Raw genomic sequence first — 18,363 nt, forward strand, 5'->3', positions numbered from 1 at the left:
TAAAATGTTTATCATCACCAATATTTTATTAGTTGACGACTATTTTGATATCTTTTACTGTAACCCAGTTAAATTCATATTCAGAGATGGTTCGAAAATCTCATTGTGGTTATGGATTCTTCCTGATCATTGCTCTACTATTGACTCTGGCGTCTGTTTTCACTCCAGGGTGGCGTAGTTATAAAGGTGAGAATAACTAATTGAAGCTGGTCGACCGAAAATCCGCGGCCGCCGACCGACCGCTGACAGACTTGCGACCTGCAATACCGGCCATTCAGAAGTTTTATTTTGTGATTTTTGAGAAAAATTTTTTATATCTTTCTAATTATAAAACAGACAAAATTTCCTGCAATTCTGTCCAAAAATCGCATTTCTAGCGCTTCTAGGAACCGAGATAGAGCTGCTCCAAACGCATGAGGCTAGAGATGCAGACGACGAGACACGCTGCGTCTCTAACCTCCGGAAACTTCAAATGACCGTATTTCGAGTTCTAAATGAGCTAAAATGTTGGTTTTTGCACAGAATTGAACGCCTTAAGATGGATTTTGAGATCATTCACTAAAATTGAAAAAAAAACAATTTAAACCGTGTAATTCTGTCCAAAAACCAACTTCTTAGTTCATCTAGAACTCGAGATACTGTCATTTAAAGTAACCGAGGATAGAGAGGCAGCGTGTCTAGTTGTCTGCGTCTCTAGCCACCTGAATTTGAAGCGTATCTACCGCGATTCCTAGCAGAACTAAAAATCTGATTTTTAGACAGAACTATAAGAAACTTTATCTATTGTATAACTTTGTAAAGCTGTAGCCAGCGCGCTTGCCGATAGATCAGCTAGGTCGGCTGGTTCGGCGGTCGGCCGGCCAAGCCGACCAAATGGAAAGCTCATTTTTCAGGCAACGGAGCCCCGGACATCGGATTGATCTCCAGATACTGTGGAAATGGAGTTCGGGAAGTGAACCAGTACGACTGCAAGGCATACGGTAGATTCCAACTACCATTCGAGAAGGCAACCCTGGCATTCATGATCATTGCGATTATTCTGGAGATTGTGTCATTGGGATGTTTTGTTGGATTATTTTCTCCAAGGGCAGGCTCGGAATGCCAGCATTCAGTGTCACTGGTTTAGCGTTTCTCAGCTTGTTTGGGGCTATATTGGTATATGGAGTAAGGATGCAGTACAAGACCAGTAAGTGACCTAACTTTGGCAACATGATTATTCTAGGCCACCATGGTAAATAGCCTGGAAATGGTCTGACATTTAACTGGTGTGTTTTCTAGGTCATTTCACCATGGTGACCTAAGTTTGAGGATTCTAGACTACTATGGAAAATCGCCTAGAAAAGACCTTATTGTATTTTCTAGGCTAATTTTAACATGATGGCCTGACTTTGAGTTTTCTAGGCCCCCATGGTAGATAGCCTAGAAACAGTCTGATATTCACTTGGCCTGCATTCTAGACGGGTTTAACACGGTGGCCTAACTTTTGCAAGTTGGGTTTTCTAGGCCATCAACTTTTATGACTTGAAAATGACCTGATATGGTATGTGTGTTCTAGGCCATTTTAATATGGTGGCCTAACTTTTGCAAGTGGGGGGGGGGGGTTTTCTAGGCCACAATTTTAAAATTTCAGTGTATCTCCAATCGACGTCATACGAGCTTCTGGCCAATGTCTACTTGGGATACTCCTATTGGATCGCTGTCATCGCCGCGGTCTTCCTTCTGATTTCTTGCAGTCTTTCTGGAACATTGATTGGACCAACTGAGAATACTGAGCACTTGCATTGAAAATTTTCGAAAATGTTCATTCTTTAATCAAAAAGTTCCCGAAACTTCCTATTATTTTTTGAGCCAATTTTCCAAAACAAACTCCTAAAAATTCCGTTTTTTTGCCCAATTTCCTAAATTTTCCTCATTTTTTCTCATTTTTTTTCTTGAAGAATTTCTGTTTGAATTTAAAAAAAATGATTTCGATAATATTATTTTCCAATTTTCAGACTTTTTTCCAGAATATTTCGTTTTAAACCGCATGTCAATAAAGGTATTAAAGACAAATTCTTTCTGAAATCCTGAAATTCTGAAAAGTTCTGAATTTCTGAATTTTTGAGTTTCTGAAATTTAGAAAATCTGAATTTTCAACCACAAATCAAACAATGATCATGATGACTAATTATTTTAAAATTCTTAACAGTTGAGAAAATTTTTTCAAATAAATTTTGACAGTTTCTTATCTTTTTGTGACTTATAGAATTAAAAATTGTTTCAATTGGTTTATGATTTTTTCCGCAAATTATGAGATTCTGAGATTCTGAGATTCTGAGATTCTGAATTTCGGAATTTCTGAGATTCTGAGATTCTGAAATTCTAAAATTTGCAATTCTGTAATTCTGACATTCTAAAGTTCAGAAATTCAAGAAACAAATTCTCATAATCCCTCATGTGATTTTTTTTGCAATATTTTTTTTTCAAAATTTCACATTTTCACACACCACCTGCGCTCACACCATACTACAAACAAACTTTTTGTTTATTTTTCAAAAATATTTTTCAAAAAAAAAAAAAAATTCAGAAATTCAGAAATTCAGAAATTCAGAAATTCAGAAATTCAGAAATTCAGAAATTCAGAAATTCAAAAATTCAGAAATTCAGAAGTTCAGAAATTCAGAAATTCAGAAATTCAGAAATTCAGAAATTCAAAAATTCAGAAATTCAGAAATTCAGAAAATTAGAAATTCAGAAAATCAGAAATTCAGAAAATCAGAAAATCAGAAATTCAGAAATTCAGAAATTTAAAAATTCAGAAATTCAGAAATTCAGTAATCCAGAAAGTCAGTAATTCAGTAATCCAGAAATTCAGAAATTTAGAAATTCAGAAATTCAGAAATCCAGAAATTCTAAACTTCTGAAATTTTCCAATTCTGAAATTATAAAATTCTGATTATTGTGAAATTCCCAAACAGTTGGATAAAAAAAAAGAGAGAGAAAGAGAGCGACGCAGAGGAAGACGCAGAGAAACAAAAAGGAGACTCTATTTTCGGGAAATTTAGTACTCCGAAAAAAAGAGAGTGAGTGAGAGAGTGTGATAAAGTGAGAGACGCTGAGTAAGAAGTAGCAAGAGGGAAAATAACAGGTGTGTTGGTTTTTTGGCCGTTCTCTGGGGAAGTTTCTCGATTGTGTTTTTTCGAAAAAGTTTGAACTTCTGAATTTGAGAAATACTTTAAAATCCAAAACATTGAAAAGTCTTTGTTTTCTCTGAGGTGTTGTGGTTCCCTTGTGAGGTTCACTTTTTTTGCTTTTTAGTTGTCAGTGCTCTCTGGTGCTCTTTTTCGTTATCAACCACATGAAATTTTTTAAATGATTCACCTTTTTTCAAAAATACACTTTTCTTATCAGTGGTCATAATTCTTTTAGTACTGGTTCCGAAATTTTCAGTATTTAGAATTTTAGAATTTCTGATTTCCAAAATTCGAGAATTTCAGAATATCAGAATCTTGGAATTTCTTAATTACTAAATTTCCGCATTTAGAGCTTTAGAATATCAATTTAGAATTTTTAGAATTTTAGAATTTTAGAATTTTAGAATTTTAGAATTTTAGAATTTTAGAATTTTAGAATTTTAGAATTTTAGAATTTTAGAATTTTAGAATTTTAGAATTTTAGAATTTTAGAATTTTAGAATTTTAGAATTTTAGAATTTTAGAATTTTAGAATTTTAGAATTTTAGAATTTTAGAATTTTAGAATTTTAGAATTTTAGAATTTTAGAATTTTAGAATTTTAGAATTTTAGAATTTTAGAATTTTAGAATTTTAGAATTTTAGAATTTTAGAATTTTAGAATTTTAGAATTTTAGAATTTTAGAATTTTAGAATTTTAGAATTTTAGAATTTTAGAATTTTAGAATTTCTGAATTTTTGAATTTCTGAATTTTTGAATTTTTGGATTTCCCGCCACCACCAAAGGAAAGGCGCTCTGTCGTGACACACTAAAACTTTGGACTGATATAACTTTGCTGAAATTGACGAGCGTGTTCTAAAATTTTCAGGGATGTCTAGATAGGATATCCTTGACATATTCTGAAATTTTCATCAAAATTCAAACTGACGAGGTGTTGTTGTTCCCTTGTCAGAAAAAAAATGCAAAAAAAGTGAAAATTAAATATTTTTTCTCTAAAATTTTGCAGGAGAAACATCTTGAGAGAAAACAAAGACTTTTCAACGTTTTGGATTTTAAAGTATTTCTCAAATTCAGAAGTTCAAACTTTTCGAAAAAAAACAATCGAGAAACTTCCCCAGAGAACGGCCAAAAAACCAACACACCTGTTATTCTCACTCTCTCTTTTTCGGAGTAAAACTAAAATTTCCCGAAAATAGAGTCTCCTTTTTGTTTCTCTGCGTCTTCCTCTGCGTCGCTCTCTTTCTCTCTCTTTTTTTTTTATCCAACTGTTTGGGAATTTCACAATAATCAGAATTTTATAATTTCAGAATTGGAAAATTTCAGAAGTTTAGAATTTCTGGATTTCTGAATTTCTGATTTTCTAAATTTCTGAATTTCTGAATTTCTGAATTTCTGAATTTCTGAAATTCTGAATTTCTGAAATTCTGAAATTCTGAATTTCTGAATTTCAAAATTTTGGAATTTCAGAGTCTCGAAATTTCAGAATCTCAAAATTTCAGAATCTCAAAATTTCAGAATCTCAAAATTTCAGAGGTTCAGAATTTCAGAATTTCTGAATTTCTAAATTTCTGAATTTCTGGATTTCTGAATTTCTGAATTTCTGAAATTCTGAATTTCTGAATTTCTGAATTTCTGAATTTCTGAATTTCTGAATTTTTGGATTTCCCGCCACCGCCAAAGGAAAGGCGCTCTGTCGCGACACCCAAAAGACGGGGAAAGCAACGTGGATTTAGCCGCCCTTTTTCTCGAAATCAGTTTTTCCGGGTTAAATTTTAATTATTTTTGGTTAAATTTCTTTTTTTTTGTAATTTTCTTGAATTTTTTTGTTAGTTTCCTCCGAGATTCATCAATTTCCGTATAAGAATCACTAATTTTTCAGTTTCCTAGGTGCTTCAAATAATTTCTAAATGTGTTTTTGTTACTGTCAGAATCATAAGAAAGCAATTTTTCATTCAAAAAACATTCTAAAAATAGAAAAAAAGAAAAAACCACAAAAAAGTTAGAACCCTTGACCTTGCGCATAGGAGCAAGCAACACATCCCCGACACCACAGGTCCTGTGCGCGCATACGCATAATGGATGGGCGACGGAGGACGCGCCGATGAATTGGGTACAGGGAAAGGGCGCCGATATGAGGCATATACGGGGCATATGGGGCACACCGCCGCCGCAAAGCATCTCTTCGCCTGGCTTGCTGGCACTCGATGAAATGAACTAAAACGTTGGTTGGGGGTTCCTAGAAGTATCAGTTAAGTTCTATTGTGATGTGATTTTGTTCAGGTCTTCCGATTTCGTACTTTTCCTTTATTATTCCATATTTTTTTATATTTTGAACGACATATTACTGATATTTCGAAACTCAATGTTTTGGTTTTGAAAAAGACTTATGGCAGTTTCCATTTAAATTTGATATGCAATCAAAAACAGAAGAAAATGGGAAAAATTCGCTAAAAATTGTTTTTTTTTCATTTGTTCAAAAAAATATGTCTCACTTTCACTATTTTTGAAATTGCATGAAAAATTGAAAATTTTTATAATTTACACTTTGTAATTATTGTATACTTACAATTTACCTTTTATTCCACCTGAAAATACGATTTTTACATTAATTACATGTAATTGTAATTATAAAGTAAAATAAAAAATCTCAATATCACCTATTTTGGCGAAAAACTTAGCAATTAACGAGTGGAAGACATGTTTCTGTAAGGATTCAGCGATTTTTTTAGTCTGCCATAACTCTTTTTCACAAAAAAACATCGAAGGAATAATCGAAAAACCAGAAATGTAGGCTCGAATTGACGAAAAATTGACAAAGTTGTCGGTGTGGATTTACGGTAAACAATGCGCGCATCCGGGATTTCGGAGTGTTGTAGTCGGCCTACCGTATCAGACCCATATCGCACACATCGCCCACCCACCCAGAATCCATCTAGGATACGCGCGCATTCGGAACACTCGATTCAGCCTCTCCCGCATCGCACACATATGAGACTCATCGCAGCTCATTGTACGTGATATGTGTCAAATGGAATTCTAGAGGATCGCATATGGATCGGGTCCTTTATGCGCATCATCGCCCAGGAACTGTGACCACGGCTGCGACATTGGTGGAAAGTAGGGAAAGCGTATAGGTGTGTGGAGTGTTGTCAATTTTCCCCATTGTCTTGGGACACTGACAACTTGAAAACGCTATAACCCAGAGTCCCCCGTTTTTCCCCATTTAAATCCCTCTGGATTATCCGTTTTAATCGTGTCATATTCATTCCCCTCACACTCCGTTCTCTAATCACAATCAATTGTTTCGTTCACTAACTTAAATATAATTTGAATAAGCGCCAACACGCGTCGCGCTGCTCGGCATTGGCGCCGACATGAGCGGCGCTTTCCGCCCACGCACACACACGAATTGTTCGTATCTGAGAGGCGGGTATCTCCCTTTTTCTAACAGCTATGCGATCCCTTTCTACTTTTATTATAGTTTCAGACTATTTCCTACGTTTGGCAGTGTTATAGTTTTGGTAGCAACAGTTTTTGAGGGCAGCAAGGTTTCCTCCGGTAGCTCCCAGGAGGTTTTAGTCCTACACGGCGCCGCCGGCGTTTGTTTTTCCCAGCCCTGCCTACACCTTTACCTCTTTTCTGTATCGCTTTCTTTTACCCATTCCTATTGTCTTTGCCGTTTATTCAATCCTCTTTCCTTCAATAAATTGGGATTCGAATAGCTTGTGTACTGTTATGCACTTGCACCGCTTGTCTTACACATTGGGGGGTTTTGGGGTCTTTTACAGGTAAACAAGTCTCTCTGGTTAGGACGTTGGATCGGTCTCGACTGACCTCGGATCCACTGTCAATATGGAGCTGTCTCTACTTTTTTGGTGTGGGAAGTGGGTGACAGAAATCTGTGAAATAAGAAAAAAAGTAGACTTTTCTGAAATATCTCGGGGGAAGTTGATAAGGAAATTAGAAAGATATCTGGATAGGATAATAGTAACTTTCTTTAATGCTTTTCTTTTCTCTCTTTTTTTTGGTGAACTCCGCTTTTTTCTCCCATCTTAATACCTCTTATTTCATTGCACCGATTTTCAACTTTGAGCCTAATTATCTCGGTTTCTATAAAAGATATCGAAAATTTGTCAACTAATAAAATATTACTCAAAATATGTTTAACATTTTTGCATCTTATCACTTTTTGATATCTCTAACAGAAATCTAGATAAATTGACTCAAACTACCGTGATCTATTTTTCGCGCCGAAAATGTCTCTAGCAATTTATCTCGGTTACTGTAATTGATATCAAAATTTAACCAACTGATAAAATGTTGTTCATAATAAGATCAACATTTTATCTTCTGCAAACTTCTTGGAATCTCTCACAGGAACCGAGATAAATTGGCTCGAAGTTTTAGGACTACCGTAATCCTTCAAAGTATTCTTTTCAGAAATGTCTGTGACGTCTCTTGAACTCCAAGAAGAGCGTAATAAAAACGTTTTCACCCAATTCTACACCCCATCGTACCAATCGAAGCAGGCGAAAAAGAAGGAAGTTATCAATGAGGTTCAACAAGCATTGAGGGATTATAAACATAAATATGCCTTGAATTTCGCATGCACTTCTCTGTTGATTTGGAAAAAATTTGTATTTTTGGATTTTCCGGAACTAAAACGTTCGTCATCCCAACCAGTTTGTCAAATTCCTCCGACCGACAAAGCTTTTGCCTATTATCGAGTGGTTTCGGAATTTTCGGACAAGTACCTGCTGACTGCTTGTCATGTAAATGTTCATGGATATCATCGAGGTGATTTGAGATTCATTGAAATCAATAATCGAACTGTGACACGTGGCATTCCGGAGGGAGAGCACTGTTTGGGTCGACTGTTCATTGGGGATATTGTGGCGGTTACCGGAATGGCGATAAGGAAGAAATTTGAGGTGAGCAACTTTGAGCCAAGTTATCTCGGTTTCTATCAAAGATACCAAAAAGTTGTTAACGGATAAATTGTTTATCATAATATCAGCAACATTTTATCAGCTTACAAATTTTGATATCTTGAGTAGGAGCCGAGATAATTGAGCTCAAACTTAACAGTGTTTTTTTTCAAGTTTTCTGGATTTCTTCGATTTCTTGAATTCGCTAGCTAGAATTTTTGTAAAATTTGTAAATTTCTAGTAACAAAAATTCGTAAAATTCCAGGAATACACCATATTCGACATCACCAAAGACTCGGACTGCACATGGATGGCCACAAATATTACCGTACTCCCAAGATCTTCCAAAAAAGACGCCACATTTTCAACTCTAAAAAATGGAACAGCCGTCGTAAAAGAGCACAGTGAAGTGATGAATGTGGACAGTCCAAAACCGCTGAAAATTGGAATACTGTACACTGGATCCGCATTTTTACCAGAGAAAATGGCGAACAATTACTGTATGGATTTCCAGCCAGACCGGAAAAATGAGCTGATTTATACTTCATCGAAAATTCATCAATATCCGAATGCGTTGGGAACGATTTTCAAGTTTCAAGAGGATCCGGAGCTCACGAAAATGTTCGAAATTGGAACTGATGCTTTTTTGGTGAGCGATTTTTTCTTTAAGATATGGTTTCGAAGAATTTGAAGACTTCACTTTTTTTTTTTTTGAAAAAAATCTCTTTAATTACAAAATAGACAAGATTTCCTACAATACTGCCTGGAAATCTCGTTTATAGCGCTTCTAGGAACCGAGATAAAGCCGCTTCAAGTTTAGGAGGCTAGAGACGCAGACGACGAGACACGCTGCGTCTCTAACCTTGGAAACTTCAAATGACCGTATCTCGAGTTCTAGATGAGCTAGGAAGTTGGTTTTTGGATAGAATTTTAGGGTTTGAAATGAATTTTCAGATTAACCATAGTCTTGAGAATGAAAAAATTTAATCTCAGAATCCCAAAATCCCAAACAACAGATTCTCCAAAACCCGAGAATCCTGAAATCCTAGAATCTGCGAATCTCAGAATCGAAAAATCTGGGAATCTGAGAATTTCAGAGTCTCACAATCTCTGAATTTTGAAATCCTAAAATCTGAGAATCGCCCATTTTCAGTGCTCCTCCGCCTCGGAAATCCTTGAAACCTGCGTTCTAATGGGCTACGCCGCTGCCAATTCCATCACCAACGGCCGCTTCGACAGTCGTTCATTCCCCATGGAGAATATCGATCGAAAAGGTCCAATCGTCAAATTCCAAATCGATAATCCGGCGGACAATCCAACAGAAGGCAAATGGACAATTAATAGTCGTATAAAGATCAGTGGACCAACCGGGGAATGCAATGCAATCATAGAGACGGTGATTCTCCAAAAAAATCGGTTATCGATTACTTCAAGGCTGTCCAGAGATGTCCCACATCGAGAAAAATTCCAGGAAGGACTTTTCATTGTCTATCAAAGGGAGGCTCCAGAATCCCAAATTCTAAGGACAGGATTTTTCGAGAAGGTTCCAAGCCGGTCCAATGGTCGGAAAATTCTAGAGGTGCTCTATGGAGCAGACCCTCTGGAAAACCCCAAAAATCAAGCAATTTTCCAATACTTTTTCCCGGGAAAAGAAGGAAAATTGAAGCTAAATTATTATCAATGTGAATACGTTTCGATGCTTCTGAATCCAGAAATTCCAATTGTCGTTGGCTCCTCTCCTTTTGGATGTGGAAAATCGATGACGATTGTGACCGCTGCTTTGGAGATTTTCAAGGAAATTGATTCGATGAAAAAGAAGAAGGATAAGAAGAAGAGACAGTTATTGGTGACCCAGAGTAACTATGCCAGTGTGAACTTGGTGGATATTTCGGGAAAGATTTATTTGGAAGGTGAGGAGAAGATAAAGAAATTCAAAAAATTCAAAAATTCTGAAATTCACGATTCTGAGTCCTGTAGAAACGATTCAATTCCAGGAAAAGCCAAATTTTCTGGAATTTTTAGATTTTTCAAGAAAAATTGGAAAACTCCAGAAATTCAACTTTCTTGGGTTTTTTTTGGAATTTTCGAAAATTCTGATTTTTGGGATTTCAAGAATTTTGTATACTGTATGTAATTTTGAGATTTCTGTGGTATAGTTTTTGAAATTATGGTTATAAAGTCTTTTTCAAAATTTCTGAAATTCCGAATTCTGAAACTCTGAAATTCTGAATCTCTGAAATTTTGAAATTTTAAAATTCGGAGATTTTAAAGTTCTAGAATTCTAAAATTCCGAATTCTGGAATTCCGAAATGAAAAAACCTGAAAATTTTTTCAAAAAATCTGCGTTTAGGAATTGCTGAAATTACAGTAATTTTGCTGTAATAATCAGTGGGATCAGTGAATTTTCATTTTAAAAAATCTATACATATTCAGCCAAATTTCTTTTTCAAAATTTCAGAAAAAATAATTTTCCATTGTAAAATGTCATTTTCCAGATCAACAGGAAGAGGACAAGAAGCTCAAATTCGTGCGATTTGTCTCTGAAAAGAACTGGAAAGAACTTCCCCTTGAATGCCTAACCGATTATGACCTCCCAATGCTAATGGAGCAAGTGTTCCTGGATTGGGCTACGGTAGAACGTTCGGACGATCCGGTAGAACTCGAAGATCGCCATAAGAGGGATATGGTCCTATTTCTAACAAAAGAAAAAAAGGTGGACCATTCTAGATTCAATTCTCAAGCTCTCCGATTCTATTCACAAGTTCAACAGGAGGATCCATGGAGATCCACCCTTCTAGAAGCATTTTTCCTTCTGTACAACCCAGATATCATCATGACAACTGCAGACTCACTTCAGACATTGCTCAGCTCGCGGGTCTTGACACCAGAAGACGTCTACACTATTCAAATCGATGAGGCTAGTCAAGTTCCAGAATACACCTTCATCAGTCTCCTCACCCAATTTCCAAAGGCCACCTTTGGCTTGATCGGAGATATTCAACAGCTGCCACCGTACTGCGAGACAGGTCTTGATGGGAAATTGAAGGATTACGGTATCGGTAACACTATGGAGAGATGTGTTGAGGAGGAGCTGTTCCCACAAGCTATGCTTCGAGAAGTGTATCGCTGCCATCCGAAGATTACAGGATTGCTCAGCGATCTTTTCTATAAAGGAAAGCTGATCTCTGGAGTCACTGAAGCTATGAGAAACACATTTATGGAGAATAGAACTGATTTTTGGCCTAGCTCCAACTATCCGGTACTTCTTATCAACAACAACGAATCGGGATACAAAATGGGAACTTCATGTGGGAACACATCGGAAAAGTTGATCGTCCAGAAGCTTCTAGATCTCCTTTGCAAGCCTAACAATGGCTATAAGCTCGAGCCAACTCAAATTGGAGTTATATCCTTCTACAGCGCTCAGACATCAGTACTCACTGAGGCGCTACGCGGACGGCAAGTCAAATGTGGTACGGTAGACGCGTTCCAGGGCACCGAGCGGGATGTAATTGTGCTCTGTTGCACTAATGAGAAGATTAGTGAGTTTATGCAAATGAGCAATCGAATCAATGTGGCAATGTCGAGAGCCAAGCAAGTGACGATTATTGTTGGGAATTTGAATGGGTTGAAAAAGGCGAATTATTGGAGAGAGATTGTGAAGAAGGCGCAGGAGAATAGATGTGTCATAGAGGCGGTGAGTTTTATCATTGATTATCTTGGTTTTAAGCTGAGATGGCAAAAAGTAAAAATTCACAATTTTTTTCTAGCTGTTCTAAAAATTGAGATATAGACGTTTAAAATAGTTACATATATAGTTTTTAGGGATGTCGTCGTTTTGAAGCTAATTATCTCAATTGCCAATTAAGATATCAAAAAGTTGTCAATTTGTAAAATATTTAACATAAAATTCTATACATTTAATTAGTTAACAACTTTAAGATATCTTAATTAGCAGCTGAAATAATTATGGTCGAAGTTAATGAGCGTTGTGATCTTGGCCGCCCACCACCCCGCCCACTTTGAAGCTGATTATTTTGATTTGCAAGAAAGATATCATCAAGTTCTTGACTAATAAAATGTTAAGCGTAAAATTTCATGTATTTTTTAGTTGACAACTTTTTGATATTTAATTGACAACCGAGATAATTAGCGTTTAATTAAAACCCTTGTTCAGGGTTGCCAGCCAAGACTGAGAATATTTAATAACTACAAATTTGGTAAAACCGAATTGTACATAATTTATTAACTTACCAGTTTTGACATCTTAATTAACAACCGAGATAATTAGGGTTTAATTGACACAGCCTTGCTTGAGACGACCGCTAAACTTTGACCCGGTTTATCTCACTTCCGAGTGAAGATAGAAAATTTCAGTTAACTGGTAAAATGTGTAAAATTTCATTTTACACATTTCAGTAGTTTACAACTTTTTGATATCTTAATCAATAATTGAGATAATTAGGATTTAGTTGACGCCGCTGTTCAGGGCGCGTTGTCCTCATGATGACGACCACTAAACTTTGACCATAATTATTCCAGTTCCTAGTTTAGATAGAAAATATTTGTCAACTACAAAAATGTGTAAAATTCAATTTTACACAGTTTCTTTGTCAACAACTCTTTAATATCTCTATCAGCAACCGAATTAATTAGAGGTAATTAACTAAAACCATGGTTTTACAGAGATCCATCTTGAACACCAGCGGACCACCAGCCGGAAGAAGACAAAGAAACCGCAGGAATAATAAGGAAAATTTTGCTCAGAAAAAAGTTAATTTCAATGAAAATGTGCAAAAGAGGACTAATGAAACGGTAAATTCTTCTTTTAATTTGAAGAAAAATTCGAAAAAAAAATTGTTTTCTAATTTTTTTTTTCAATTTCCCGCCTAATGTTGCAATTTCAGAGACCTACCGTACTACCTGAACCTCCAAAACCAGCAGTTCCTAAAAATGATCTGACCGATTTGTTGAACGAAATGAATTTATTGAAACTTGCGGTAAGATTTAGAATTTTTTATTTTTAAAAAATTTCCCCCATTTTGACCTTTTTTGCATGATTTTTCTCATTTTTTTCAGATCCTAATCCCTGTTGTGATCGTTCTCTGGATAATTTCAGAAAACTGAAATTTTCAGATTGAAAACTACAAAATGCAAGAGCAACTACAACAACAACAACATTCCTAAATTATTTTCTTTTTATTTATTTATTTATTTTCTAGTTCTTGCTTTAAAAAAAATGAAAAAAATGACTCACTTCTACTTTTTTTAAACACTCCCTTCTTTTTTCCCCCCTCTCTTCTCTCTGCCGCGCCTCTCTCTTCCTCCCCTTCTTATCTGTCCTCTACCCCCCGTCTCCCATGGGCCTCCTTAGCTCAGTTGGTAGAGCGTGAGACTTTTAATCTTAAGGTCAGGGGTTCGAGTCCCCTAGGTGGCTTGATGTTTTGTTTTGTTTTGATTCAAAGGGAAAATGTTTTTTGGGTGATTTCAGAGGTTTTGGGAATGCTTTTTTTTTTTTGGTTTTGGTCTATATAATTTTGAAGAAATCGGTTTTAGGTCGACGAATATTAGTATTTTTGAAGACAACACATTAGTAAACAGAAAAAAGAAAAGAAAGGAAAAATTCAAATCCAGATAGTTTCTGCTAAATCTGACGATCTGATTCCTAAAAACTCAATATGCTAGAAGTTCTAAAAATGTACTATTAGGTTGGCGGGAAAGTCTTTGTCACTTTTTCAATAGTTTATTTCTCAAAGAAAAAATAACCGAATAATTAATTATATTGTCCATCATTATCAACAACATGTCTCCAACGTTCCCTCAATTTATGGATTCCATTGCGGTAGAATCCAGCCGGGCGTGAGGCAAAGTATTGTTTGAGTGCCGCTTCGACCGCTCCACGGGAATTGAAGCTTCTTCCTTCGAAGGCACGTGTCATATCGCCAAATAACCAATAGTCGGAAGGAGCAAGATCAGGAGAATACGGGGGGTGAGGGAGAACATTCCATCCATATCCCATCAGCTCCTGCTTCACTTGTTTCGAAACATGTGGGCGAGCGTTATCATGTTGATAGTACACTTTCTTGTCTTTCAGGGCCGAACGGTCGACTGCTTTCTTGAGGTTTCGTAGTTGAGTAGTGTAGAGGTCTCCAGTTATTGTTTTGCCCTCGGGCAGAAGTTCCCAGTAGATGGGGCCGTCCACTCCCCACCACACAGAGAGCATAACTTTTTTCGGATGAAGGTCGGGTTTGGGGACATCCTGTGGGCTCTCTCCTTCTCCAACCCACTGGGATTTCCTGTGGTGATTATCGTAGAAGACCCACTTCTCATCTCCGGTTATTAGCCGGTCCAGCCATCGATCGCCCGCGTGGAGAGTGAGAAGAGTAATCGAATCGTCGACTCGGCGGTCAAGGTTGGCTTGAGTCAGGTGATGAGGTATGAATCGACCAAAAAGTTTTCTCATTCCAAGAGACTTCAAACCTTCAAGGACTGTGCTATGGTGAACTCCGAATGTGACAGCTAGTTCACGGCTAGATTGAAATGGATCCGATTGCAATGCGTGCTTCAGCTTGTCCAAATCCAACTCACGGGGTCTCCCAGAGCGATCCTTTTCATCGAGCGAGAAGTCATCTTTTTCGAAACGATGGAACCAATTGCGAATAGTATTGTAGTGAGGGGCATGTGTGTTGTACACATTCTTCAAGAAAGTTTCCGAATCCTTCATCGTGGTGTGAGATAGGAAGAGGTAAATCAAAACATGTCTGATGTGAATAGCAGTGGGAACAAACATATCGTTTCAATTACAGATGAGGAGCAGGGAAGGAGATGGGGACTTGTTTATATGGAAGGTTCTTATCACCTTGTTATTCACTAGAGTCGATATCATACACAGCCTCCATATACGAGAACAGTGATTAAACAAACAGAGTGACAAAGACTTTCCCGCCAACCTAATACATTTTTAAAACCCTATTTTAACAAGTAGTTCCTGTATTTCTCCTAACAAATTATATATCAAAATGATCTCCTTGAAATTTGCTATTCAACCATATAATTTTCAAATAGTTTGGTTTCTAGAACTCGCGCTATGGGTCTTTAAACATTTCGTCACTTTCCCCCCAACACACAACTGGCCTCCTCCATTTTCCCTCCTCCCCTCTCGCCTCTCTCCCGCCGCCCTCTCTCTTCTCCCCCTTCTTATACGCCCTCCTGTCCTCTTCTCAATGTGCGGGGGTATAGCTCAGTGGTAGAGCGCTCCCTTAGCATGGGAGAGGGCTGGGGTTCAATTCCCCATACCTCCAGAACCTTTTTGCTTTATACGACAGTCATTTATTAGGTGCTAGAAGACACTCTATATGAATGTCTTCTCATAATACTGTCAATTATGGATACAGATGAGTTGGAATTCGAGTTTTGGCCTCTTAATGCTTCTGGTTTTTGAACAGTGCAAGTGAGAAGATACAATATTGCAATGCATACTCGTCGATAAGGGCTGATAATCAAGCAATAGGTGAAAGAAAGGCTCAATCCCAAAAAGTGGGCGGGGCTGATATTGAGAAGGAATGTCATAGGACCACTGAAAATAGGTTGAAATTGAAAAAAACCCGCATTCCTTCAAATGAACCAATAACTTTGAGCTCAATTATCTCGGCTCCTATAAAAGATTTCAAAAATCTGTCAACAGATAAACTGTTGGTGATTTTTTTTTGAGCTTGTTAATCTCGTTTTCTGTGTCAGATATTAAAAATTGGTCAACTGATAAATGATTGGGAATATTATGATAAACATTTTATGACTTTACGGATTTTCAATATCTTTCGCAGGAACCGAGATAATTGAGCTCAAAGTTGACGGTTTGGGTGGACTTCTATTAAAATTCCAGAAAACTTACAAAAATGGCATTAAATCATGTATTGCCAAGATAAAAGCGGCCAGAGGGAAAGAGAAATATAATAAGAAATGTGCCACGTAGGAGAGCAACATGTACATCATCATTCGATGATTTTTGGCTGTAGCTGGAGACATATTCGGCTTTTGGCGGTTGAAATGTTTTAGGGATCTGGAAAACTTACTTTCAGAAAGTTTAGAAATTTTTGGAAAGAAATTGGGCAACGAATTTCAGAGAATTTCAAAAAAAGTCAAATTCCCGCCAAACCACCAATTCAAAAAAAAGGAACTCACAAAACTGTCAAAACCAAACAAAAAACCACTGAAACCAATGATAAAATAAGGGCTTCAATAGAAGCCAATTTGACTGGAATACTGTAGATATCAAATACAAAAACTGCATATTTCTCGAACATTTCCGATAATCGTGGATCGATTTTTTCCAGAATTTCCTGTTGCATCGCTGGCTGACTTTTTGAAACCTGTGCCACTAACAAACAATTTCCAGATATCAAAAGTACAGTAATCAGGAAAATTAGACATTTCAAAAATCTCTCAACAGACATATGGAACCAAACGGATGACATTTGTTTGAGAGACATAAAATTATAAATTAGGCCGAAGGATAATAACAGCATTGTTGGAAAAAAGTACAGTAGGACGACCAAGGAGGAGAGGTATACTGTAATTTTCGTGGATTACTGTAGTTCTGAGGTTCAGAACTTCAGAAATTCGGAAATTCTGAAATTCAGAAATTCTGAAATTCTGAAATTCAGAAATTCTGAAATTCTGAACCTCTGAAATTTTGAGATTCTGAAATTCCAAAATTTTGAAATTCTGAAATTCTGAAATTCTGAAATTCTGAAATTCTAAAATTCTGAAATTCTGAAATTCTGAAATTCTGAAATTCTGAAATTCTGAAATTCTGAAATTCTAAAATTCTACCAAAAACTCACACGTCACTCGAGAATCCATTGCAAATGGTCCCGAAAGAAAAATCATGGGATACGGTAGTAGAAAACTTGGTGATATCAAACTGATAAGAAAACAGCCACAAAATGCAAGGATCAATTGAGCCAGAAGAAGGTTACGGTACCTGAAAATGGGATTACTGTAGTTTTGAATTTCCGAATTTTAGAATCTCATAATCTCAGAATCTCAGAATCTCAGAATCTCAGGATTTCAGAATTTCAGAATCTCAGAATTTCAGAATTTCAGAATTTCAGAATCTCAGAATCTCAGAATCTCAGGATCTCAGAATTTCAGAATTTCAGAATCTTAGAATCTCAGGATCTCAGAGTCTCAAAATCTCAGAATTTCAGAATTACAGAATTTCAGAATCTCAGAATCTCAGAATCTCAGGATCTCAGAATCTCAGAATCACGGAATCTCAGAATCACGGAATTTTACAATTTCTGAATCTCAGAAACTCAGAATTTCAGGGGAAATTTCAAAATTTTGAATTTTTGATTTTTTTAAATTTCAAAACTTAAAAATTTCTCAGATTACTGTACTTACTCAATTTTCAGCCTTCCACTTGCGTTCCATACAATAATTAGTGTGATAAAAGTTGAAAAACAGGAAAAAAATGAAGCAAATTTAAAAAATTGTTTCAAATTGTGCATTTTCTTTAAACTCGGCTCAAAATCCTCATATAAATCTTGAAATACAGTAGGAAATGTTAGATTTTCATTTTCAGAAAACATGGTTTTTTTTTTGAAATTCTGAAAAAATATAGCTAAAAGACAGGTAATTTTCTTCCGGGATTCACAAGAAAAAGTAAAAAAAAAGAGCGGAAAAAATTTTTCAGGACAGGTGAATCTCAGAAAAATGAAGAATGAGAATTCGTCATTTTTCGGAAGGGTCTCCGTGATTTTTTTTTGTTTCTTGGAAAAAAAAAGGAAGAAGAGGGTGGAATAAAAAATTTCTAGTGTTAGTGGGGGTAGGAAATTCTAAAAATAGAAACATCAGGTTTGAATTTTTTGGCACAAAACCCAAATATTTTGGTTTTGGAATAATAATAGTATTTTTGAAAAAAAGGTACATTAGGCGAATAAGTGACCATAGGTGTACTGTAATTTTGGGGGTGGTAGGAATTTTCGAAAATCGAATTTATGAATCTTGGAATTCAATGTTTCGAACCTGACTATCCTGAAAATTCTAGAATCAGAAATTCAGAAATTCAGAAATTCAGAAATTCAGAAATTCAGAAATTCAGAAATTCAGAAATTCAGAAATTCAGAAATTCAGAAATTCAGAAATTCAGAAATTCAGAAATTCAGAAATTCAGAAATTCAGAAATTCAGAAATTCAGAAATTCAGAAATTCAGAAATTCAGAAATTCAGAAATTCAGAAATTCAGAAATTCAGAAATT

General features: G+C 36.2%; 3 protein-coding genes and 2 non-coding genes across 5 annotated transcripts; 4 read left to right on the plus strand and 1 right to left on the minus strand.

The window, feature by feature from the left end:
• Positions 1–86: 86 nt before the first annotated feature.
• On the plus strand, positions 87–1,785 carry CBG24230 (the record flags this gene model as incomplete). Its single annotated transcript, XM_045241156.1, has 3 exons — positions 87–186; positions 894–1,061; positions 1,631–1,785. 3 exons carry the CDS (start codon positions 87–89, stop codon positions 1,783–1,785), a joined length of 423 nt encoding a protein of 140 aa, XP_045091282.1.
• Positions 1,786–7,615: 5,830 nt separating this feature from the next.
• Positions 7,616–13,288, plus strand: CBG24231 (the record flags this gene model as incomplete). Its single annotated transcript, XM_045241157.1, has 7 exons — positions 7,616–8,104; positions 8,367–8,750; positions 9,255–10,011; positions 10,597–11,846; positions 12,788–12,916; positions 13,009–13,101; positions 13,238–13,288. 7 exons carry the CDS (start codon positions 7,616–7,618, stop codon positions 13,286–13,288), a joined length of 3,153 nt encoding a protein of 1,050 aa, XP_045091283.1.
• A 177-nt stretch (positions 13,289–13,465) lies between these two features.
• CBG28719 lies at positions 13,466–13,538 on the plus strand. The gene has a single exon. It is a non-coding gene (tRNA).
• Positions 13,539–15,330: 1,792 nt separating this feature from the next.
• Positions 15,331–15,402, plus strand: CBG28538. Its single transcript has one exon. It is a non-coding gene (tRNA).
• A 31-nt stretch (positions 15,403–15,433) lies between these two features.
• CBG24233 lies at positions 15,434–17,712 on the minus strand (the record flags this gene model as incomplete). Its single annotated transcript, XM_002648108.1, has 5 exons — positions 15,434–15,677; positions 15,993–16,160; positions 16,283–16,670; positions 16,945–17,084; positions 17,507–17,712. Coding segments are annotated over 5 exons (1,146 nt in total), but the record flags the coding sequence as incomplete, so codon positions are not given.
• Between the last annotated feature and the right edge of the window lie 651 nt (positions 17,713–18,363).

Source organism: Caenorhabditis briggsae, assembly GCF_000004555.2.
Source record: "Caenorhabditis briggsae AF16 supercontig from assembly CB4, cb25.NA_117, whole genome shotgun sequence".
NCBI classification, from domain to species: Eukaryota; Metazoa; Nematoda; class Chromadorea; order Rhabditida; family Rhabditidae; genus Caenorhabditis; species Caenorhabditis briggsae.